This window comes from Peromyscus leucopus, chromosome 6, assembly GCF_004664715.2.
Source record: "Peromyscus leucopus breed LL Stock chromosome 6, UCI_PerLeu_2.1, whole genome shotgun sequence".
Taxonomy (NCBI): domain Eukaryota; kingdom Metazoa; phylum Chordata; class Mammalia; order Rodentia; family Cricetidae; genus Peromyscus; species Peromyscus leucopus.
The window spans coordinates 43807874-43834250 of record NC_051068.1 but is presented as its reverse complement, the minus strand read 5'-3'; the positions used below and the strand labels follow the sequence as shown (position 1 = coordinate 43834250).

General features: G+C 42.3%; 1 protein-coding gene across 3 annotated transcripts in view; it reads right to left on the bottom strand.

Annotated features, from left to right (window-relative positions):
- Positions 1-26377, bottom strand: part of Lekr1 (leucine, glutamate and lysine rich 1) — a 186615-nt gene that overhangs the window by 10165 nt on the left and 150073 nt on the right. For all 3 annotated transcript variants that reach the window (XM_037206641.1, XM_028888675.2, XM_028888676.2), the window contains 3 exons: positions 25687-25780; positions 11686-11850; positions 7647-7946 (listed from right to left, as the gene is read on the bottom strand). In XM_037206641.1, coding sequence (XP_037062536.1) covers positions 7647-7946; positions 11686-11850; positions 25687-25780 — 559 coding nt within the window. The remainder of the gene's footprint in view (positions 1-7646; positions 7947-11685; positions 11851-25686; positions 25781-26377) is intronic.

Sequence of the window (26377 nt, the reverse complement as noted above, 5' to 3'; positions counted from 1 at the left end):
GATGTGTCCAGCTCCCATGCAGCTAGTCTGTTCAGCTGAAAACACTACAGAAAAACAGAGAACATGGCCTTTTGATAAAATAGGAATGAGAAACTAAATACAATTTTAGGAAAGAAGATGGATTTTCAGTCAGATTGCATTAAAATTATTTACTAATGCTTCCAAGCACAATAAAGCCAACTATGGTAGGCTTATCAGAATAAAAGCCATAGAAATGGCAAAATCCCTCAGAATAATGGCCTTCAGAACCAAGTTTTCAAGATGAGGGAGGAGAGTTGAAAGACACACATTATTTAGGATTTTCTCTTCTAAGTCAACAATCAAACTTTAATATCTTGTCACCATTAGTGACGTACAAGAAAGCAATGCCTCCATATTTCTTCCCAATTTGTCACTGTCACTGATACTTCCTGCCCTCTTCACGAGTAGAGACTCCCTGGCAGAGCCCATGTCTACCCATGTTCCTCCGCCAAATTCGCGGGCTCTCAGTTCTCTGTCCTGCTTTCAGGAAGCCAAGCCTAAGCATGACCCTTGAAAGCTTTATTCTTTGAAAGAGAAACTGATGCTGCAATTTTACGATGTGTCCTTTTGATTCGCATTTCCCTGATAGCTAAAGATATTGATCATCCCCTTCAACTGAGAGTCTTCTGTTGAGAATTCTCTATTTAGATCTGTACCCCATCTTTAAAATTGCATTATTTGGTTTGTTGATGTCTAGTTTCCTGAGTTCTTTATATATATTTGGGAGCCAGCCCTCTGTTGGATGTGGGGTTGGTAAAGATCTTTTCCCATTCTGTAGGCTGCTGCTTTGGCCTGTTGATGGTGTCCTTTGCCTTCCAGAAACTTTTCAGTTTCATGAGGTCCCATTTATTAAGTGTTGATCTTAGTGTTGTTTGTGCTACCGGTGACTGACCTAGGCACTCTGTGTATATGTTACAGTTGTGTAGCTTGGTCCTCTTTGGGACTCCTAATAGTGGGAGTAGGGACTATTTCCACTCTTGTACTGGCTTTTGAGACCCTACTCCGTATACTGGGTCACCACGCCCAGCTTTAATACAAGGGGATGTGCTTAGTTTTACCTGTAACTTGATGTGCCATGTTTTGTGGCTCTCATGGGAGACCTGCTCTTTGCTAAACAGAAACAGAGGAGGAGTGGATTGGAGTGTGTGTGTGTGTGTGTGTGTGTGTGTGGTGGGGGGGGGTAGCGACTACAAGGAGAGGAGGGGAAGGAAACTGTAACAGGGATGTAAAATGAATAAATTAAAAATACATTTTCATGATGTGTCAAGGTTGAGGATCACTTTTTGATAATTTTACTAACTGGCCTTGAGTTTCTCATTCTCCTATACAGAATTACCAGAGAGGAGCATGCCATTTTCTCTATATCAATTATATATGCATTTGAAGTAAACACATACTTCCAAAGTAAGGAAATCCCCTTGGAAAATAAGCTATTTGTGCTTGCAAATTTATGTATGCATAAAATTCCATCTTATAGTTTATATAGATCCATCATCACCAAAAAGTTTTATCAAACATTCCTACATAATTTTTTTGAAGCAGATTTGGTACTTGGAAATAATTTTAGATATCAAAAGGTTTAAAGTCATTCATAATCCCAATATTTTAGGAAGTTCCATAAGATCCCTCCTCAGTTCCTCCTGCTCAAAGGTCACCACTCTGCTGATAGCTTGGAGACAAATTCTCTGTGCCTCTTCCCTGCCGTGTCCTGAGGCACAGCACACAGCAGTGACTTGAACTTTCTTTCTCATTTTTTAAGCAAAAGCAAACACAGGATGAAAAGGCAAAGTGCCTAACAATAAAAACAGGTGTGTGGATGCAAATACAAATCAACAATCCTTCAGCAGCAATTTTGACATTTGAATGCTCTGAAAAGAAAAACACTGCAAGTCAACACATTTGGTGACTGAATCTGGTTGGGCTAATCATGAATTCACTTGTTTCTGGTTGCTGTCCCTTATATTAAATACAGTCCTAAAATATTATGTGGTCTTTGGCTGTTTGTTTAAAACTGAGTTCCCCAAATGACACATGTCTGTCTGGATAGGGGTATTGGCTAGCATACTTCTGGGTAAGTAGACTGGACATGGATACAGTCACTAACTGTCTTGGATACTCTGATGGCCAGTATACATGGGTCTTTTCTTCTGAGGTAGATCATTTCATAAGACAGGGTTCTTCTAACTTCTTGGTTACTTACATACAAACCTGTTGTCTGCTCTCTGGGAAAGGAGTTTGTGATGAGGACTGGGATGTTTCCCATTTGCTATATAGACCTTCACTCCTGCTCTTCTATCCCATGCTCTGATTTCTCATACGGTGTCTTTCTCATTCAATTTAGAATGAGGTTTTCTTTCTAGGCAGGTGGGTAGTGATCCTGGGGAACAGTGGGTCCTTGAGAATCTATCCCGGTTTTGATCACCTCTAGTCTTGCATCCCTTCTTGGGGAGTGATTTGTGTCTACCTTTCCTCAGCCTCCCATATTGTGCATTTAACGTACATTGGGGTTTTGCCTACATATATGTCTGTATGAGGATGTCAGATCCTGTGGAACTGGAGATACAGACAGTTGTGAACTGCCATGTGGGTGCTGGGAATTGAACCTGGGTCCTTTGGAAGAGCAATCAGTACTCTTAACCACTGAGCCATCTCCCCAGTCCCTAGCCTCCCATATTGTACCATGTAATTAGGTTTCTCTTTTGGGATCCCGTCACCCACAATAGGTACTAGGTTTCAATATTTCATACTTTGCCAAATCTATTATCTCTCAGGCATTTGCTTTTCATTTTCCAAAATTTTGTCTTTTTCATCAGGTGTCAACTCTTCCCTTGTTTCCTTGTCCTCATGGATTTATTCACTTTTACTTCTGACAATTTCATGGCAGTGCAGTGAAGTAAAGAAAAGCTCACTCACTCCATTCCATGTTTAACTAAGAGCTCTGCCTCCTAGTTTTGAACATTTTTAACTACCGATAGATGGGCTACAAGAACTGCAGAATTGGAAACTTCTGCTCCTCCTCCTTGATTGTCTATAGTCTTAAAACAACAAAAAGATTGAACTCTCTATTTCCTTTGGACGTACTTTTTAAAAATTATACTCTTCCTCTAAATCACAAGATCATAACGAGGCTCTTACACTGGGCCATGCTATCTTGACAGATCTCATGTGGAACTCACATGAGCAGACCACTGGTCCCAAAAATACACGACCTGTTTGACTTTGGCTTTAATAACAATGTGTTACTTGCTAACATTAACTTCCTACTCTCTTCTGTTTCCAGTGTTCCAGTTTTTAATATGTGTGTCTTTTCCCCAATAAGAATTTTTGGAGTCTTGTTCATATTTACATTTCCAGTAGTTCTGTTTTCATTCTCTGTCTTCTGAGTTACTGCACCTTCTCACTGTTCTGTCTTATGTTATTGTTATCACTTCCTCAGGCACTACACTGAGGAAGGCCCAGTCTGCCTTTCAGAGGCTTCAGCCTCCTTCTTACCCTTTCTACAGTTAAAAAAAATTCCACTCACTCTTTGGCCTCTTGAAAGAGAATAGAACTTTCCTCCCCTTAATTAGCTTCCTTGGGAGAACACTAATTTATCTTCATTCTAATGGGAGTTTTTTTCTCCAAGTAATTACAGCTTTAAATTCTCCAGAATCTGAGGAACTTAAAGTATTTACAGAACATGGTTAAAAACACACAGAACTTTTCATTTTATATGACTTTATTTATAGCTCACATTCTTTCTGCTCATAAATCCTGTCACTTTCATTGGCTCATTTCCTATTTTATAAGCATATTTTGGACATTGGCTTGTTTAACCAGAGAAACAACCTCAGTTATTTACTTATACTTCAGTTCTCATTATTTAACTTGAGGTGATATTTTGGTAACTTCTGATGGAAAAACTCAGTCTACTTGTCCCTCCCATGAAAGGAAAATGCCCCCCCCACATATTTTTCATTAGCTTTGTTTTATGAACAATACTTTCTCCCCTCTAGTAATGATTCATTACTATGCACATACTAACCTAATATCTTGCTATCTTTCAGAATTTCATATTTTGTTTTGTTTTTAAATATTTTATTTTACGTGTGTGTGTGTGTGTGTGTGTGTGACTGAATGTATGTTTGTACCCTGTGTGTGAGTAAGAGTCCTTGGAGGGGTCAAAAGAGGCATCAGATCTCCTGGAACTGGAGTTATAGACAGTTGTGAGCTGGCATTTGGGTTCTGGGAATTGACCCAGGTCATCTGGAAGAACAACAATTGCTCTTCACTGCTGAGTGATCTCTCCAGTAACAGAAGTCCACATTTTAAAAAATGAAACCAGTCTTAAAAGTGACTTCCTTTCACAACTAGGAGCAAGATGAGATGAGTTCTACTTAGCTCTCTTATCTATAAATAAATCCACTCTTCACTTTTAGTTTTGCTAACATCACTTCTAGAGGGTGGGGTTAGAAGATATAAGTGTAGACTCATATATTTGAATACTTGGTTTCTAGTTGGTGGAACTGTTTGAGAAGGATTAGGAGGTGTGGTCTAGTTGAAGAAGATATGTCACTGGGGGCAGGCTTTTAGGTTTCAAAAGACTGGCCCCATTCTCAAGTGCCTCTTTTTGCCTCTTGCTTCTGAATCAAGAGCTGAGCCTACAGCTGCTGCTCCAGCCATTCAGCTCCATGCCCTTGCTCCACCATCATAAACTCTAACCCTCTGGAAGTATAAGCACAACTAAACTTTTTCCTTTATAAACTGCTTTGGTCCTGGTATTTTATCACAGCAGTAGAAAAGTAACAAATACAGAAGCTGTTGACAGCCTCAGGACCCCACTTTCCTAATAATCACATCTTGATGTCTTACCTTGCATGCAGGTTGGACTTACTGGCTCATTTGGAATGAAGAGAATATAAAGAAAGCTGTGAGACGTCACTTTTAGGTTACCTAAGGACTGTGGCTTCTGTCTTAGATTATATCTTGGCATCCTTTCTCTACTTGTCCTGAGGGAAGCCAGCAGACAGTGTGAGCTCTTTTCTGAAGAGGCCCATGCGGCATGGAATTGAGCGATGGATGCCTCTGGCCAACAGCCACAGGTTCTCCATTAACAGCTCATGAGACTATTAACCTGTTAATATAACTGCTCATTCGAGCAAGGCGGCAGCCCAGTCTCTCTCAGCTGAGCCTCTAGCTGAGACTGTTACCTCATGGACATCCTCACACCAAGTTCATAGGTGATCCTGAACCACAGACACCCAGCTAAACTACAACAGTTTCCTGACCTACAGAAATAAGATACTAAGGGGCTAGAGAGATAGCTCAATGGTTAGGGTTGCTTTCTGTACAACCCTGAGGACTTGCGTTTGTACCCCAGCACCCATGTATAAGCTGGGTGTCTTGCACATACCTGTAACTCCAGCTCTGTGGGTGGCCAAGACAGGAGGATGGCTGGGGCTTGTCGGCCTAGCTAAGAAACTGAGAACCCAGATTTGGGAAGCGATTCTGTCTCAAATAAAGCTATGAATGACAGAGGACAGCTGAGACCCTCTTGTGACTTCCACTGGTGAACACATTTGTACACACCAGCACTTATGTGCATATACTCACACAGACACATGTAAATGTAAACAAGTATATCCTTCAAAAAGAAACGAGACAATGAATTCTTACAGTTTGAAGTCACTGGCTTTGGGGGTAATTTGTCAAGTAGTGTTAAATTATAGGCTCTTAAGGGAGGGTGCCTCTACCTTTCAGTTTTTTTCATCTGATAAATTTCTGTGTAGGTCTTTCTTTCTTCTGGGGGTTAATTCAATTATTCACTCAGGACTTTCTTTAACATTTCCCAGAAGATAGGAAGTGGCAGGTACCATTTTGTTCATAATTACACTGAATCTTATCTAGCATAGTCCCTAGCATCTATATAGACGATAATTTACATTTTTAAAAAAATTTGACCTTTTCCTTTTTCTATTTGTCCCCTGGCCGAGTGACTTCTTATTCGGGATCGAGACTCGCTAGTCCAGCGGCATGGCCCCCCTCTCCTTTAGCGCCCTTCTCCCCCAGGGATGCTAACACGGACCCACTAGACACACACCTGTGCTGCTCCTTCCTCAGTTTCTCCAGCGTGTTCCTGTTCCTTTCCTGACTGGCCTGAGCTGCTGTCCCCCTACATGAGACCATCACCCAACCCTATGGTTCCCTCCCTCCCCCAGCCCAAGCCAGATCCTATTTATTATTTTGGTGTTTTGTGTTTATTTGCTTTGTTTTTGTTCACTTTTAGAGTAAAAGCAAGTAAAGGAGACTACAGGGTATTGTGGGCTAAGCCTGAGGTTATCCTGAACTTCAGAATCAGAATCACTCCTGGAATAGTGGTTCTTTCTGGAAAAGAAACTTTTGTCCCACAGAGATTCAAATTTGAACCTTGGCTCCCTCATTGTGTGAGCCTGTGAAACTATCAAGTGTGTTAGTTGGTTCCTCATTTGTGACATGTAAATAATGGCTGCTTTATAAGGTTGGACATTGTTCTTATTTATCAGTTTCTCCATTCCATACTTCATCTTTATGATCCTATGTAGTAGTCTCATTTTATATTTATAACGCTGACATAAGCTTTCAATTTTGGTTGCCAATTTGAATATAGCAAAAAAAAACATGTTTATTGTTGATATCTGATATTATTGTAGCATTTTCCATTTATTTCTTTATTAAGATGCCAGTAAGGCCAACAAAAACCTTACTTCTCAGCTAGCATTCAAAACTATTTGTCTTTATATGCTCTATTGTCATAAATTGGATCAAATATTACAATTGTTATACTATTTCTAAACTGTTTAGCAGTTCATAGATAATCCAGAGATAAAAATTTCTCAATAAAAATGAGTCTACTTCAATTTTAAAAACACTGCTGAATAACTGTGTAGACATACGGCCAAAGACTCAAGCATGTAAGCTGCCCCAGAAGTCCAGGCTGACAGTTGTAAAACATGAAAGTCCAATTATCTTTATATTGTCCATATTTTTTTTAACATAAGCAGCATATGCTCTGAAAATTTCTTTGACAAAGACTTAATGTTAAAGCAAATAGGATGTCATCCGTAAAGACCCCCTAGTCTTGGAGCTTTTAAGTGATCATTTGCAACACAGAACTGATTACAGAAAAGGCTCAGCCATGATGGGACATCTCTGTCACACCACTGCCCCATGGCTCACAGAACTTGGTGGAAGAGAGAGTAGAAAGAGTCTAAGAGGCAGGACTAGGGGTTCTCACTGACACGACCAGACCCTTGTACTCACGGACTCAGAGGCTAAAGCTGCCATTCAAGAGTCACACAGGGTCAAGCCAGTCAGCACTCCATCACGGAGCAGGGATGGGCTCCTGAGCGCCCCGCCCCTACCTGGGAAGCAATGCTGACAGCTGATGGCTGCTAGGGGAAAGAGAGTCAGTTTTCCTTAGGGGTGTGGCCCCTGGTGGATGGGCTGTGTCCCAGTGGATGGCTGCATACTACAGGATGCCATGGAGCCAGGGGGACTCTTCCTGACCTCAAACTGCCTGTCTCATTTGTGTCTGTCTGTCTGTCTGTCTGTCTGTCTGCCTGCTTTTTGAATGGCTGTGCTCTTCACTGGGATCATCTGCATCCTACCTCTTCCTGGGACTGGCTGAACTGTTGCAGCAGCTGTGTTTGGGCCAGCATGACTCTTTCCAGTTCGTCTGCCTTCTGCTTCACTTCCTTCTTCAAGTCCTCTGAAACCGAATCTTCGTGGCCGCTTTCCTGCTTCAAGCGACACTCCAGTTCTGCAACCAGACTTTTCAGGTCTTCAATCTCCTTTTCCTTTGACTCGGACTCTTTCATGTATTGCTCATGGGCTTGACTGAGCTTTTCTTGGAGGGAGGCCACTTCCAGCCTCAGGTCTTCTGTAGCGCCTGCGATTAAGTCAGCGATCTGCAAGATAAATCACATGTTAGTTAACAGACAGCTGTTTCCAGGGAACTGCGGAGATCTTCCTGTTGTTAAGAAGTTTCTTCTAGTCGGGCGATGGTGGCGGCAGTGCACGCCTTTAATCCCAGCACTCGGGAGGCAGAGGCAGAAGGATCTCTGTGAGTCTGAGGCCAGCCTGGGCTACAGAGTGAGTTCCAGGAAAGGCGCAAAGCTACATAGAGAAACCCTGTCTCAAACAACAACAACAACAAAAGTTTCTTCTAATAAACCAGTGTGCTTTTCTAACTGATAAAAAGCAAATTCTATGACATATGTAGGCCTTCAGATGTTTTTTTAAGTCAACACAGTCTTATTTATTTTTTCCTAAAATGGTATCTTATTAACTACTTGGGCACCCTTGGAAATACTTGAATCTCTGTGACTGTATCGAACTGCCAAAGGCAACTCAGTTTCCCACAAACAGATGGGAGAGGGCTTGGCTGGACTCGGGGACCTCCGAGTGCCTGCCTGATGTTTGGAGACAGTGAGAGCACCCGGGTTGTACGCCCCTCATATCAGAACAGCAAGTCTGCCTTTGACGCCATTTTTTCTTTCTTATATATTGGATAGATGTACCCCAGACATTAGCTCCGTCTTCTACAGCAGCACTCTTCCACTTCTTGTGATCACAGATATTCTGGATTGTTCTATAGTGAGGTGCCAGTAAATGTTTTTTAAAAAAGTCCCCTGGGTTAGATCTGTATCTAATTTCAATGATGAAATCCCTTTGCCACTACTGCTAATCTGCCACCACTGATGACTGAGCAGGGAAGAGACATGCTTAGTGGGCTCTGGAAGCCAGGCCTGGCTACAGAGCATTGCCAATCGACCATTCAATACAACTGAAGAAGTAAGTATTAAATCTGAATGACTCGAACTGAAGGATAAGCAGCCACTAAGCCTGTCAGCATGACCGTTCTGGAGAAGACCAGGACAGGGTCCTCATGTGCTGTTCCTCCTCACATAAGAACACGAGACAACTACTCAGGGGACCTTCTGCTCAAAGAACGCAGGCTTTAGAAGGAAAGGACTTTTCTTTCTCTTAAGAAACAGAAAGTTGAGCTTGGTGGCTTACTCTTGAAATTCCAGCCAAAGCAAGAGAATTACTATGGCTTTGTGGCCAGCCAGGGCTTCATGGTGAGTGCCAGACCAGTGTGAGCTACTGTCTTAAAAAACGAAAACAAACAGAAAACCAATACAACAGAAGAGCAGGCATGCAGAGCGCCTCTAAAGTCCTCTATGGTCCAGCAGGAAACCCGCCACCGAGACTCTGGAAACGCCACAGACGCGAGTTCCCAGAGCTCTGTGGACCACTGCTTAAAAAACAGTATGTATGAAAATTTGTTTCAAATGTTAAATTTACGTAAGGAATAACTGCTGGAAGAAATCTGTTCACCACCATGAGTCATTGCAGAAATTAATATTCTACTATTTTCAACTAACCCAAGAGGGTCACCGTTAGGTCTCAACAGTGGTTTCCCTCCCTCAAGCAGAGCTGACAACCAACCAGAGCAAGCTGCCCCGTGACAGGGGCTTCACCGAGCCACAAATATGTTTGGATTTTAACAAGGGAGTCAGCATTTAAAAATCACATTTCTCCTAGGAAATTTGAATTTAGACTTCTCTTAAATAATGGTATCATTTTGTTTACATTCCTCTGCCCATGGAATCCCAAGCTACTCAGGGCAACTGCAGTCATGAGGTGAAGGGTGGAGGGAAATGGCCACTCAGTGGAGCCTTTGATGCCAGGATCTGTGCAGCAAGACGTGAGGACCTGGCTAGGACAGGCTAGCCCATCAGGGGAGCGAGGCTCCAGCTCCCAGCACATACTTCATTGTATTAATAGGAATTCATGAGAAAACAAAAAACAACAACAAAAAACCACCACAGAGTCAAAGATGAAATCATCAAGAATTTCAAGACAGGAACATCTGAAGAGCATTCTGGGTGGGGCCAGGCACTACTGTGTCATATGCTCTGGTGGCTGGTCTTCCTTGTCCTCTGTGAACTCCAGAATGGCTAAATGTCTGTCTTCACACAAACAGAGGTCCTTAGGCTGTCTGGTGCTTTATTAACATGGATTCTTTTAAAGTTTTCTTCTCAGATTTATTTATTTATTTATTTATGTCTGAGTGTTTTGCTTGCATGTCTGTCTGTCCGTGCACCATGCATGCCTAAGGCAGAAGAGTGGGTTAGAGCCTATGGAACTGGAGTTATAGGGGTTGTGAGACATCATGTAGGTGCTGGGATCTGAATCACAGTCAAAAGTGTTCTTAATGCAGAGCTATCTCTCTAACCCCTAACTTGGATTTTTAAAAAATTTCAAAATTATGTATTAGTGACATTTACCTATTTGTGTGTGCATATGTATGTGTGCATGTGTGTGTACAGGTGCATGTGCTCCACTGCGTGTATGTGGAGGTAAGAGGGTATCATACAGGAGTTGGTTCCCCACTTCCACCATGTGGGTCCCGGGGGTTAAATTCATTTTTTAAGGCACAGTGGTGAGCACCCTTCCCTGCTGAGCCATCTAGTAGCTCTAGTATGGATTCTTACTGAGCTTTTTCAGCTTTTTTGATTAAATTTTGATTCGTTCTCTAGCCCTCTGCCTCTCTCTCCCCCTTTTCCTTTCCTCTCTACAGTTCAGTCCTACAAATGCAGGAATAATTTGCCTGACTTGGTGGTATACCTCTGTAATCCCAACCCTTGGGAGGCTGAGGCAGGAGGATGTCTCTGAATTAAGTAAAATCAACAACTAACAAACAAAGTAGGGCACTTCAACAGACTCACTACTTTTTATTGTATTTTTCCTCATCCAAAAATCGTTAGAATTAATTAAAATTGAACATACCTGTAGCATGAATCTTAAAAGTTCTTATTAATAAAATCAAACCTGAGGCCAGGTATTGGGGTGAATGCTGTAAGATCAGAGAAGCAAAACAAGCCACAACAACTTCCTCACCTTGCCAGTTCCTCAGCTGATCCTGTTTACTCAGACTGGAAGCCTCTCAGTCCTCATCCAGAATGAATCTCAGCCGAATTGTTGCTCAAAAGCCTAAAAGCTTAACCAGCCAAAAGCTTCTAGTTTCTGGTCTTCATGCCTTATATACCTTTCTGCTATCTGCCATCACTCCCTGGGATTAAAGGCTCACTTCTTTGGATTAAAGGCGTGAGTCACCATGCTTGGCTGTTTCCAATGTGGCCTTGAACTCACAGAGATCCAGAGGGATTTCTGCCTCTGGAATGCTAGGATTAAAGGCATGTGCTACCATTGCCTATCCTATATGTTTAATATTGTGGCTGTTCTCTTCTCTGACCTAGATAAGTTTATTACCTTGCACAATATTTTGGGGAACACAACACCACCACACATATCTTTAGTTAAGAAGATTAAAACCTAGGAAGGACATTTTTAATTCTGTAAAATACTGCATTATCTTTTGGTATTCGACTCTGTAGCCATGCTAGTTATGGGCTATGCAGTGTTGTCAGTTTTAAAGGTAAGTTGACATCAGCAGAAGAAAAAATGCATACAGGCTGTGTGCTTTTGTAATTTATCTCCACCATCCTTTCTGAAAAAGCAGGTAAACCAAACCATTGATCTGTGTAGGCAGAGCGAAGCTGTGGTAACCATGAGCAGACTGTCAAGTTGTGGAAAGGGAGCCTGAGTGGAGCGTGAAGTTTGTGGTCAGTGGCAACAGACCTTCATCTGTAGGCTCTCCTGTTCTTGCTGGTACTTCCGGATTACTTCCTGGTGTTTTTCTTTTTCAATGTCAAGTTCCAGTTTAGCTTCTTCCTTAAAGAGAAGAGCTTGCTCTTGGAGCTCAATGAGATGCCGGGCTCTTTCCTTGGTGAGCTCAGCTTCAGTCTGGAAAACAGCATGTGAAAACACACAAAAGCCACTTTACCTCGAAATAAGCAGAGTCAATGCATCTTCAGACTGTAGTTTTTAAAACAGCAAAACATCAAGTTTTTAATTAAAGTATTCTAAAATTTCTAGTATTTAAAATGTTAACTTAGAAGTTAGCCCCTCAAAGTTGACCTTGGGCCAAATATTCTAGTAACTAAAACCTGGAAATTTAGTAGAGACGACGGTTTTAAGAACTACTAAGAGCTGAGTCACATTACTGAAAATGACTAAAAGCTTAATCATTTACACTACTAACGCAGTCCTCATCAGGAGGCGAGGTGGTGTTGGGGGGTATCGGCAAAACAAAACAAAAGCCCTTGCCCGGGGCTGAGGTTAGACTGTGTTCAGCTGAAAAAGGAACAAAAGCCGGAGGTTCAGATGCCTCTGCCTTGTTGGAGGTCACCGCGGGGGTATGGAGTCACAGACTGTCATCTGAGTGCCAGCGAGGCTAGAAGAAGAGAGGGAAGACAGACAAGGATGTCCACAGCCACATGGAGACTCAGACAGAGTCACAATGCTGGAAGGGACTGAAATCCCTGCTCCAGTCTCGCATGCTCCTGTGAACTGTGGAAAAAACAAACAAGGGCTTTAGTTTGAGGTGGAACTGAGTCCCGGTCCTGGCTCTGACACTTGCTGTCTGTGCGATCACAACCTCTCCTGGTGGAGTTATAACTGGTTCCTTTGGGAGCCTTTATGAGGATTAAGTGAGGCAGAGCATCTGTGGACGGCTGTAGCATGGGCAAGAACTCAAGTCCGTGCAGATTACCTCCACGTGCCAGCCCTGCCGTCTCTACCACAGAATGGACATGGAGGGATGTTCTGCAGTACCTCACACCTCACGAAACCATAACTCACTCCTTCCCCAGCACGAGTTTCCATTTCAGACAGCACTAAGCATTGAGCACTTTTTCCTGTAGTGGAGCCAACATCTTCCTCAGTGTGGCTTGTAACTATTGGCGTTGGCTCTGCCTACTAGAGCAAGAGACAAGACACCCATGGGTAGCAGAGTCACTCATGGAGACTTCAGCTTCTGAGATCAGAGATGAGATCCTAGCGACAGATCAGCTCCAGGTCTGCACTGCGCCATGCCAGGATGATGAAGTCTATGGGATGTGGTGAATGCCAGGTAACCTGGGAAGAGACTGCCAAGCCTGACTACATCTGACTGTGTGATTCTGGTCATTTAGAGAAGGAAAGAGGTCCACCTGAATTTCTCAAGGGATTCCGGAAACTGAGATACCAGGACATAGAAAGTTTGTTGACAAAGTTTACCGGAAGCTCTTTAGATTAAATGAAGTGAGCTAGGAGACTAGCTCCAGGGTCAGTAGGATTTACTGCCAGGAGGACAGGGCTGCTCAATGGCAAAGTGTAGACAAAATAAGAGGAGATATTCCGGCTCTCTCAAAATACATTTCTACATTGTTTGGGGAGGGCTACTGGTGGCCTTGAAGGGACACTACAGAACTGCTTCAGAGGGGAAGAACACTTTTCTGAAGACCAGATGCTCCTGACCACCTGCCTCTAGGTAGACAACTCACAGTGAATTGCATGGTGTGCAAGTCTTGACATTGCCCCAAAGCCTATTTCTCCCCAGCTTTCCCTCTGTCTGGACTCAGCACTAACATCTCAGCTACTCCCTCCTCTCCGCACCAAACAAAAGATGTCTTTACCCCATTTGCCTGCACCTGTCTCCCCACTGCTCTGACAAAGGCCACTCCAGCCTTTCCCCAGTCCATGCTGCATATGACACAGTGCTCTTCACAAAATGTAGATTCTTTTATTCTCTTAGTGGTTTTTCAATGCATCAATTAAAAAAAAAATCAAAACTCCTCCCATGAACTTTTTGCTAGGACACGACCAGCCTACAGGACACCTTTGTGTGGACTGTCAAGGTGCCCCTTTCCTTAGACGAACACGTCTCACACTGGGTGTGTGCTTGGTAAACACAGCACAGGCTGGATTCCAGCCTGCTTTCCCTTGGCCAGAGCTCTGGCCAGAAGCATCTCTTGGCTTTCTCCATCCTGACTTCCACTCTTTCCCTGTCTGACTACTGTGCTCCAGCAGAACTGGGGTGGGTAAGTCAAGAACACCTGCCAGGAAGAAACTCGGTCCAAAATGTTTGGAAAGTTAAAGGCAGAAATTTAAGTGTTAAGAGTTTATAAGTTGCCCAGACACTTGGACCATTACAGGAAAGGGAGGGTGAAAATCGAAGGGCTGAAGGGAAACAGGAAGAGAAGCACTACAGGCAGACAGGAGAAGAGAGACTGACCATTACCAGTTTGCTTTTCAATTTGCACAAGCTGAGAAAGACAAGTAAAATGATTTGCTTCAGGGATGCTGTGACAAGGTGTCACCATGGCACAAAGCTGCCGATTCCTGCATGATCTGACTTAGTCCGGATGAAATGATAAGCCTATGGTCACCGTGATTTAGTTAATATAGTACTTAACATTGAAAAGATGAATTCAGGCCAAGTGTATGGCTGTTTTTATATAAACTGTAAAGTAGCTTAGATGGCAGGACAAGTTTTGTACAAAACAAATTCTTCTTCTGATGGGGTTCAAATAAAGCACAAATTATTTTATATGTAATAACTCAGTTATTTCTAGCAACTGTGGGGAAAAGATTTCTAAAAAAAGTATATGTATTATGCAAGTACACAAAGTAAAACCTGTGTACAAAGCCTAGGTTTAATTTTTTTCCCACTCATCTGTATCCTCTCCTGGTTCAACCCACATCCTTGCTAAAGGCTTCCTGGTGACTCCAGAGCACTCTAGAAATTGCTTCTGGAATACCTGTTGAGTTTGTTACTGAAACACATTACTGGTATTTCATACAGTCTGTATCTAATATTGATGAACAATGTACTGTCTTTTCACTACTTTCAAAGTGGAATTTTTGTGGCTGACTTTGTTATTCTTTGTTGTCCATGGAGACAGTTCCCATGTGATCACATAACTGCCTGTTATTCAACAACATCCAGCATCCTTCAAATCAGCTTTAGACACCAAACCAGGAGCCAGACCAGTCATTTCTATTTGACAGTACACAGACCATTTGTGAAAATATATCTCCTAAAAAGAAAGTATACTGTTTTCCAAATGGAAAGATCAGATAGTGTTGAAAACCATTATTCCCCAACGTTTAGATTGAGAAGTAGGCTGAGAGAAAAGCACAGTGATAATAGGGGTATGAACTGCCATACTGTAACCCGTTATTTTGCACACTAATAAAAAATGATAAAGAGAGACAAGCAAACAAAACAGCTTCCGAAGCAACACACCAAATCAGCTCTGGCACAGAGGGCAGACAGGCATGCCACTGCTCCTGGACTCTGTGGTTCTATGGTCTTCCATCAAACCTGTCTCCCCACATGCCTCCAGAGCAGAGTGGCTCAAGGCAGATTCAATGTTTGTTTGGTTTCAAAATACTGTGATATTTCTGTTAATGACTGAATTTAATTCTACTGTGGTCAGAGAAAATACTTCGTATGCCTCAAATCCTTTCAAATTTGTAACACAAACTATGGTCCATTTTGGTAAATGCTTCATGTGCACATGAGAAGGATGCGTATAGTACTGGGCAGTGGAGAGCTCTACAAATAATGCCATGTCAAGTTGTTAATAGTATTCTTCAGTGTAGCTTTTAAAGACAAACCAATATACTACTTTCCATACTATTTATTCTTTCTGGGTTTTGGGCTATTTTTCTATTTGTTATTAAGAGAAAGATACTAACTTCTAACTGTGCATTTCTTTTCCTGTTGTAGTTCCATCACTTTTTGCTTCATATTAATATATATTGTAAATATAATTTTCTATGCATATATCATGTGTGTGTGTGTGTGTGTGTGTGTGTGTGTGTGTGTGTGTGACTGTGTATAGTGTATCTGTGCACCATGAGAACACATGCAGAAGCCAGACAAAGACACCGTGTGTCGTGCCCTGCTCCGTCACTCTCCACCTTATTCCCTGGATGCAGGGTCTCCTACAGAACCTGGAACTAGGCTGGCAGGCAGCAAGCTGCAGCAAATGCCTGCCTCTACCTCCTACAGCAGCAATGAGAAGCCATGCCCAGCTTTTAACACAGGTGCTGGAGACCTGAACTCATGTGAACATTTAGGATTATTACGCCCTCTTACTGGAATGACCCTTTTGTCATTATGAAATGACTTTTATCCCTAGTAATATCATTTGTGGTGCTGGGGATGGAATCCAGTGTCTGGCTCTTTCTACGTAAGTGCTCTACTATTGAGCTGTACCCCAAGGCTTCTGATTTTGTATTTTAAAAATAACTAATTTTTAAAAATTTAAACACAAAAAACCCAAGATAGCTAAAACAATCCTGAATAATAAAAAAAAAAACCTGCAGGATATATCACCACCCCCAATTTTAAGTTGCACTACAGAGCTACAGTAATAAAAACAGCATGGTATTGGCACAAAATCATACATGTCGATCAATGAAATAGAAGTGAAGACTCAAACACATGAGTTTTGACAAAGAAGCTTGTCTTAGGTTTTTATTGCTCTGAAGAGATACCATGACCACAGCAACTCTTATAAAGAAAACATTTTGTGGTGGTAATCTAATTATACTGAAATGTGATTTTGATTGTATGTTAATAAATAAAGTTGCCCGGGGGTCAGAGCTATTAGAGCCATAACAAGAGTGTGGCGGTGGTGGCACACGCCTTTAATCCTAGCATTCCAGAGATAGAAATCCCTCTGGATCTCTGTGAGTTCAAGGCCACATTGGAAATAGCCAAGCATGGTGGTGACACACTCCTTTAATCCCAGAAAGCCAGCCTTTAATCCCAGGGAGTGGTGGTAGAAAGCAAAAAGATATATAAGGCGTGAGGACCAGAAACTAGAAGCATTTGGCTGGTTAAGCTTTCAGGCTTTGGAGCAACACAGTTCAGCTGAGAGCTATTGGGATGAGGACACAGAAGCTTCCAGTCTGAGGAAACAGGACCAGCTGAGGAACTAGTGAGGTGAGATAGCTGTGGCTTGTTCTGTCTCTTTAAATAGACGAACAGACAGGAAATAGAGCCCTCATTCGGGAAGCTGGGACACCGCAGGCGGAAGGGTGAGATTTCAGCTCTGAGCTCTGACCTCTCGGCTTTCTCTTTTGCATTGTTTCTGTGTTTCTTATTTAATAAGACGGTTGGTTACATCAATAACATTTAATTGGGGTGGCTCACTTACAGTTTCAGAGGTTCAGTCCATTATGATCATGAAGGGGAGCATGGCAGTGTGTACCAGACATGCTGGAGCTGAGAGTGCTACATCTTGTAGGCAACAGGAAGTTTAGTGACTATAACATTGAGGGAAGCTTGAGAAAAAGAGACCTCAAAGCTCACCCCCACAGTGACACACTTCCTCCAACAAGGCCACACCTCCTAATAGTGCCACTCACTTTGGGGGCCATTTTCTTTCAAATCACTATAAAGCTAGACACACATACACTTCAACAAATGATGCTGGTCGAACTGGTCGGCTGCATGTATAAGAATCCAAATAGATCCATACTTATCACCCTGCACAAAACTCAACTCCAAATTGATCAAAAGCTTCAACATAAAACCAGCTACACTGATCCTGATTTAAAAAAAGAAAAAAAAAAAAAAAAAAAGGAAGTGGGCAGTAGCCTTGAACTCACTGGTATAGGAAAAGACTTTCAGAACAGAGCATCAACAAAACAGGCACTCAGATCAACAACTAATAACTGGAAGCCCATGAAACTGATAAGCTTCTGTAAGACAAAGGACATTGTCAAAGTGGCAGCCTACAGAATGGGAGAAGACTTTTGCCAACTACACATCCAATAGAGGGCTAATATCTAAAATATATAAAGAACTCAAAAAACTAGTCATCAAGAAAAGAAATTTTAAAAAATGGGTCTAAACAGAATTCTCAACAGAGGAAACTCAAATGGCTAAGAAATGTTTGGCCTCCTTACTTGGCAGGGAAACACAAATCAAATCGACTTTGAGATTCCACATTCCACCTGTTGGATGGCTGAGATCAATAGAACAAGTGACAGCTCATGCTGGCGAGGATGTGGGATTAAAGGATCACTCATCCACTGCTGGTAGGCGTGCAAACTTGTATAGTCACTACAGAAATCAGTGTGTTGGTTCCTGAGTAAGATGAGTATTGATCTACCTCAAGATCCAGCTATTACTCTTGGGCACTTGCTTAACCACGTTCATTGCTGATCTATTCATAATAGCTAGAAACTTGAAATAACCTAGATATCCCTCAACTGAAGAATAGATAAAGAAAATGTTATACATTTACACAATGAAGTATTACTCAGCCATTAAAAGTGAAATTTGCAGGTAAAAATATGGAACTAAAAAATATCATCCTGAGTTACATATCTCAAACGCAGAAAGACAAATATAGTATGTATCCACTTATATGTGGATATTAGCTGTTAAGTCAATGATAACCAAGTTACAATCTGTAAAAGCAAGAGGTTATATGTGGAGTTAGGGACTAGTGAGGAAGACAGATCTCATTAGGAAGGGGAAACAGGATAGTTATAGATGGATATGGGGGGGTGAAATGGGGAGGGAGAAGGGGAGGGGAGTGAGGGAAGGAATATGAGGAGTGACAGCTAAAATTAAGGGGCAGTATGGAAACCTAACACAGTAGAAACTTCCTAAAATATAAACAGATATGAAGGTGATCTAACTTTAATTGCCAAATAAGAGGGGAGACAGAGTCCCCACTGGCCATCTCTTGTCACCAAATGAAGCTTCCAGTCCCAGGATTAAGCTACATCTGATTGTATTGTTAGGCAAAAGGATCCCATGGGAACCCTCAAACAACTCAGTCTGTTGCCAAGACTATAGGTTGCTCTCTACAAACTGACAGCAAGGCCCCATTGCTGAAGACAACACCTACACAACTCACTGAACATGAGAGAAGTTGAGCTGGGGTACACAGCTTTCACACCTATGTTCTAGAGTCTTTGGTACAGGAAGGTACTCTGCATGCTACCAAAGGAGAAACATAAACACCAGGCCAGCCACAAACCATTAGATGAACAATAGTGTCCTGCCTGCAAGATATGCTAGGACAACAGTGGCATAAAGCTTGTGAGAAACCAACTATTTTAGTCAGTGTTCTATTACTGTGAAGAGACACCATGACTATGCAACTTTTATAACGGAAAGCGTTAAATCGGGGCTGGCTTACAGTTTCAGAAGTTTAGTCCACTGACATCATGGCAGGAAGCATGGCAGTGCACAGGCAGACATGGTGCTGGAGGAGGAGCTGACAGTTTTCACATCTGGATAAGCAGGCAGCAGGAAGAGAAGAGAAGCCACTGGGTCTGGCTTGGGCTTCTGAATCCTCAAAGCTCACCCCTAGTGACAAACTTCCTCTAGTAAGGCCATACCTCTTAATCCTTTCAAACAGTACCACTTCTTGGGGACCACACATTCAAATATATGAGCCTATGGGGACCATTCTTATTTGAACTTCCACACCAACAAATGCCTGATTTGACTTAAGGCCTATTCCATGAGATGGAACCCATATCTGACACTGATTTGGTGATCAAGAATCTGACACTAGATAGCCCAGGAACCTAGGATAAAACTATATTGGTTTTACTGTCTAAAAAAAATTAAAATAAAACAAAAAAAATGTAGCAATAAAATGACCACTAATGATTTTCTGCTATACTCATAAATCAGTGTCTTGCTCAACCATCATCAGAGAAGCTTCTTCCTGCAGATGAGAAGAAACCTACAGAGACCTACAGGCAGACATTGATTATGCAGAAAATGAGGGACCTTAGAACACTCAGCCCTAAATGGGACGTTGCTATCACATCCCTCCCTTCAGGGATCAGGGAACCCTGAGGAAGATGAGGTGGAGAGAGTGTAAGAGCCAGAGGGGATGAAGGACATCCTCTAAATCAACTTGGTGAAAGCACATAAGCAGTCACAGAGACAGGGGCAGCCTGCATGGGCCTGCAGCAGGTCCTCTGCATATGTTTTTTGACTTCCCCCTTAGTGTTTTTATGGGATTCCTAAACGTGCCAACAAGTGGGTCTCTAATTCTTGTGCCTTTTCCTGGGGTCTATTCCTTCAGTTTGTTTGTTTTGTCCAATTACAGAGTGTTAGTTTTTTATATCATATCATATCATATCATATTATATTATATTATATTATAATCCCTCAAGAGCCTGTTTGCTTTCTAATGAGAGACAGAAAGGGGGTGGATCTGGATGGGAGGTGGGGAGGAACTGGGAGGAGTAGAGGGAACAGAATCTGTAATCAGGATATACTATGTAAGTAAACAATCTCTAAAAGGAAAACAGTGTATTCTATTTTTAGTTATGTATGTGGCTGTATGTGAGTATGCATCCGTAAGCACAGGTGCCTGCAGATCCCCTGGAGCTGGAGACACACACAGTTGTGAGCAGTCCAACATCTGTGCTGGGAACTGAACTTGGGTCCTCTGCAAGAGTGGAGCATACTCTTAACCTCTCCCTACCACCTCCCTAGCCTCCTGATTTCTAAAAAAAAAAGGAAATGTATCACTTTTTTTGAGAGTTTGGGTTATAATGTTCTTTAGTGTGTTTGCTTTCTTATGCTTGTGGTCTGCTGAGCTCTGCAAATCTACTTTCACTGAATTCATCAACATTTCACCATCATTTATTCAGAGGCCTCTGTCTTCCCTCCCCTTCTCTGATCTTCAGGAATCCTAATTGCAGACATCAGGCCTTGTGAGTTCAGTTCACAGCTGCTGATGGTCTGCTTTTCACTTTTTGAGACTTTAAAAGAAAATCCTCTTTTAATCAAAAAGACTTTTCTATTCGCTGTGTTTTCAGGTGCACTGGACTTTGGAGTGTTTAAATTTCGATTAGTGCTGTTGTCTGAATCACTTTTTCCATTTCCGCTTTGTTTATAGCTTACATGGCTAAACTTAGCATGATGGAAGTTTCCTTTACCTCTTGGACATATGGCAAGCGCTCATGTCAATGGTTTTCATTGTTCTTATCCTCTGATCTTAACACTGGTATCTTTCCAAGTCATTTAAAATATTTATTTTTATTTTATGGGCATTTGTGTTGTGCCTGCACATATGTCTGTGTGTGCAGTGCTCATAGATCCGGGAGAGAGCATCAGATCCCTTGATACAGGAGTTACATACACTTGTGAGCTACCACGTGGGTGCTAGGAACTGAACCTGGGTCCTCTGGGAGACTGGGCCAACTCACGGCACCTCTGAGTCAGTGTTTATTCATTGATTTTTCTTTTAATTATGAATTCTATTCTTCTAGTTCTTTCTGTGTGTGGAAATTGTGGATTAGACACAGGCATTGTGAATGTTATCTTGGTAGGAGCTTGTGCTTGGGATCTGTTTGTCATCCAGAATCTGGATATGTTTGTATTTCTATGGATATGTGTGGTATCTATTCTGAGATTCTTAGTCAGGCAGTAGCGGCTCATGCCTTTAATCCCAGCACTTGGGAGGCAGAAGCAGGTGGATCTCTGTGAGTTTGAGGCCAGCCGGGTCTACAGAGCGAGATCCAAAAGAGCCAGAGCTACACAAATAAGCCCTGTCTCGAAAAACAAAACAAACAAAAGAGTCAGCTTACTTTAAGTCTTCCTTTTGACATCTGTCAGGGGCAGCTCATCTAATTTAGGGCTAACAATGCCCCATAATGGAATGCCAATTATGGAGGAGCCTTCTGAGTGTCCTGTGTACTACAGGTTCTCGAGTCTGTCTAGTGGAAAGAAGTCTGGCTTGTGAGTGTTTGCTTCTTTACTTCTCTCAGACGGGCCTTCCCTGGCTGGAGTCTCAACACGCACATGTTTATCATTCACACACTAAGGGGACGTTCTAGATCACCTGCAGCCTTCCTCTTTGGAACGCTCTTCTGCAAACAGTAGTGAGAGAGCTGTGGGCACTTTCCTCTCCACGGCCTCCTTGGTTCACAGAACCTGCCAAGCTCGGCCTGTTTCCCATGCGCCGTGTCACAGCCTGAAGATGATCAAGGGACCACGCTACCCACTCACAGGTCCTGTCACTGTCAGATGTCTTGAAACCACTGTTTTATTTGCTCAGATGGAAGAGTAAATCTGGTCACGTGACTGTACCCTGTGAAATGCAGACGTCTTGGACTTGGCATTTAGATCCTGGGGGATGAAGTTAGTGTCAGCTCACTTCCTTGCTCTATAGCCTTGATACACTACCTAACTTCTCCCAGCCCTGTTCATTTTTCATCTGTAAAACTGGAACGATAATGTCCTAACAGTTAAACTACACTTATAAAAAGGATTCAGCACAAAGCCTGGTGTACAGCAAGCCCTCTAATAATGGGGCCATTTCATTATCTGGATTGTTGGTTTGTAACAGACACTCCTTGCAGATGATTCTAGAACTAAAATGTTTAGATTTTATTAATTCAAAATTAAGCTATGCCCTCAATATTTTAGCCACATGTTTATTATGTATAATTACAAATGACATTATATAAATAACTTCATCACTGTCAAACTTTGTACTTTGCATGCTAGTCTTTTTACTTCATCAATTGCATATTTCAACACATTAGGAAGCACTAGGCCATTTGAACATTCTACTGGAAAAAGAATGAGGTTTGTTTGTCTCTTCTAATTTGAATTTATTATTTCTCTTTTGTTTGTTTGTTGAGGCAGGGTCTCACTATGTAGTCCTGGGTGGCCAGGAACTCTTCTGTGAAGACCATGCTGGCCTCAAATTCACAGAGATTCTCCTGTTTCTGCCTCCCCAGTATTGGGATTAAAGATATGAGCCACCAACCTGGCAAATTTCTTGAAGTGAAGTTTACTTCTCTGCCTTTCACTGTCAATGTGGTTACTCTAGCCATGAAATAAGGTTTTGTTTGTTTTCAAAGGGTCTATGTACTAAAAATGAGGTTATTAGTACACTTCAAAAATGTTTCTAGACTTTAATATGTTAATGATGATCTGAGAAAATATTTGGTTGGAATTTGTCTGCTATACTAAAAAGTGAGTGTCAACAAGTGATACGAATTGGTTATATAATTATTCAGGCTGCAAGAGGGTTTTTCCATCAAAAAATTTTAAATGATTAGTAACAATATATTGTGCACTTGGAACCAATTTTAAAGGTTCATCATGCCCATTAATTTGCTTTCTTTGTATCCAAGCAATACTTAAAAATAAACAAAAGTTCCTGACAATCAGTAAACAGTTATTTGAAATGTGCCCTCTTTGTTGCATAGCAACTATTGATCCTATTATGTGTTTTTTTTACATACTCTAAAATAATTAAGCACAGGCACAAATTGTTATCTACTTTTTAAAAATGTTAAAAGCATTTAAGTTATTAAATGTATTCTAATTTGTGCATTATATATTTGTAAAGAGAACATTTCATTCCTACGCAAAGGCACAGTGACCCAAGAAAGAGATGACAATGTCATTATTAGTGATTCTCCTTTCTCATGAGAGGACTTTTAGGGAACTTTTTATTCATAGTCTTAATAGCTAACACAGTCAAGACAGTCTTATTATTCTCTGGCTTTACTGGCCTGAGCATGATTTACTGCTGGTTAAACTGTAACATTTATTAAGAAATGATGTCCTCTCAACAAAATGAGACACCCATTTATACTACAGGAAATTATACATGCTGAGGGACATCTGTGAGATAAACATAATGTATTGGACACAGCAAGCACTTAGGAACTTTTACAACATTACACAGGATTCTTTCCACCATGGATTGACTCTGGATAAAGCAAGAACACTGATTTTTTAAATGCCAGATGCTAGCACTAGCTTAACCTCTGAGTAGAAGAACTGGGATGAGCCGTAAAGACCCTTCTCCAATGAGAGGTACTAAAACCCCAGTGGGGTGGGGTGTGGAGAGCAGGGTGGGGAAAGGCAGGAACATTCATGCCATCAGCCTAAGAGGAAGAACTCAGGGGTTGGAGGAAATGATTGCCATACCTCTATCTGGGTTAACTCTACCAAAACAATCTCAAAAACAGGACATTTAGGGAATTTCATAATAAATATCCACACACTGCTCTCCAAAAAGCTGTTTTCATCTCAAGTTCTGTGGCCATGGCAGGCTACTTTTCTAGGCCTTCACCACAGGGCCAAAACTATTCTAACATCTGCCATTAAAGGAGAAGCCTCCTATTTGGAATGTTTGGTTGATAGTTTTGGTGGTCCTAGAATGGAACCCAGGACCTTGAACATGTTAGGAAGATCATCTTTTTGAGTGTTTAAACATTCAAATGACAAGGGTCGGGGAGATGAAGAAGAGCAGGCCATCTAAATAAGCCCATCAAATATCATCAAAGATTAGAAGTGGGAGCCTTACCCAAGAAAGAAAAGGTCAGCTAGATGAGGTTAGACTGGAGCATTTCTAGCGACTTCAGCCAACAGTCTCAGATTTTATTCCCACCTCTGTACAACTCTACTTAACAGTGATTTTCCTCTTGACACAAGGTCCCTTCAGTCCAGGCTGGCCTCAAAGTCCTTCTTCCTGCCTCAGCCTCAGCACTGGGGTAACGGGGGTAACCATACCCAGATGGTGATTTTATAGTCATAATCTGACTATCTAAGGGCAAGGGAGAAGGCATTGGTTCACAGCAGGCTGGTTGAGGATGTCTGGAAATGGAAGTGACAGATTTAGAATCCAGCAGAGCATTAACAGCACACAAACAGTTTCCCTATGCTGGCTGGCTCAGTGAGGGACTACAAGTGGAGGCCGCAGCTTGAAGGTGGCAGAGGTTACAACAGGATCCGATCCCCAACAAGAACCGGATACAGTGGCTGAAGAAATGACAAGGGGCATAGCCACACCCACGCGAATTTCAGTAGAAAGCTCCAGTTCTGGAGAAACTTTAAACCGCAGGAGAACAGTGAGCTGGGGACCGGGTGAGTTCATGGGGAGTGCTCTGCCCAGCATGCCCACGGCCTTGGATTCCAAATGGAGGGCCAGCTCCTTTGCCGTAACAGTGATGACACTGAGGGAGACGGCCTGGGCTGGGTACAAGACACAGCGGGAGGAGAGCACCGTGGAGAGGTTTAGGCTCAGAGTCCAGCAGGGTTCCAGGGGTCAGTGAGGAGTACTGAAATCTGTGGCAGGGAGGGGCTCCTCACCAGTCCTTGGTGAGGAGGGCTGTGCCTGCCGAGAAAGTGGAGACTACAGCTTCAAAAGCATGACTTGCTTTACTTAGTTGTATTTAAGTTGTTCATTGTTGAAACCTTGAACAATATAGCGAAGTCCAAAGACCACAGTGGATATTTTTCATGCTCTGAGAGCAAATCGTTCTTAGTAATAGAAAGGGAAATTTTTATTCATTTAACCCTGCCAGAGTAAACTGGTCAAATTTTCATAACCAATAATTTAAAATCATTTCTATTTTCTTATCTTAGAGGCAAAGAAGTGAGAATTATTAGTATTTCTATGCTTTAACAAATATGATCAAATGCAGATTCTGACATTTGCTGAAAAAAGGTAAATGTTTAAAGTTTAAAATTATGGTTTTCTGTATAAGAACTGAGAAAAATCCTAGCATTACAAGATTTCAAAATCTATTTTTTATTTTCCCTTTTTTACTTCCTATCACATTGTCTAATATTTTGGAAAATGCATATATCTTAAGTATATGTGGAGTGGGAAATTCCAGATGGAATGACAAGTATTCAGAGAAGTGGAGCCATCTATATGGAACAGTCTTCTGGCAGAAGGACAGGACGCTTCCAAGGCAAACAAGACACACGCTGATGAGAGCCAGTGTTACCTTCTCCCTCCAGCTATCATCACTCAGCAGCTTCTGTCTCAGGGTCTCCTGCATCTGCTCGATGCTTTTCTTATGGGCAGCCAGCATCAATTCCCTGAAAACCACAAACCCAAGAGATGAGTCGGGACGCAGCCCTCGTGATCCTCCCGAGTTGCAACCCCTGTCTCACAGGCCATTCTTTGCCAACATAATGTGCTCACTCCCTTTATCAACAGGACATTGCTGTGGATCGAACCCGGGGTCGCCTCTGACTGCGTTCCTCCTCCTTCAGCACACCCACTCGAGGGCGGCCGCCAGAAGGCGAGCCTCCACAACTTCTTTTAAAAACTGAAGTCCAGGGCCTAGGAGGTGCTCAGTGGGTAGGGTGCTTGCCATTACAAGTGCGAAGACCCGAGTTCAGAGCCTCAGAGCCCACAGGAAGCCAGACATGGAGGCATGCTTCTACAATATCAGAGCTCCTACAGCAGGACGGGAAGCAGACACAGGACGCCCAGAAGCTGTCGAGCCTACTGACCTGGTGTATGCAGGATGACAGAAGATGCCGCCTCACCAAGGTGGAAGGTGAGGTTCAATGCCCGACGCTGTCCTCTACATATGTGCAATGGTATGTGCACACACACGCATACACACACACACACACACCTCCCACCATGTACACAAGATGTTAAAAAGCCCTGAAGTCATATCAAGT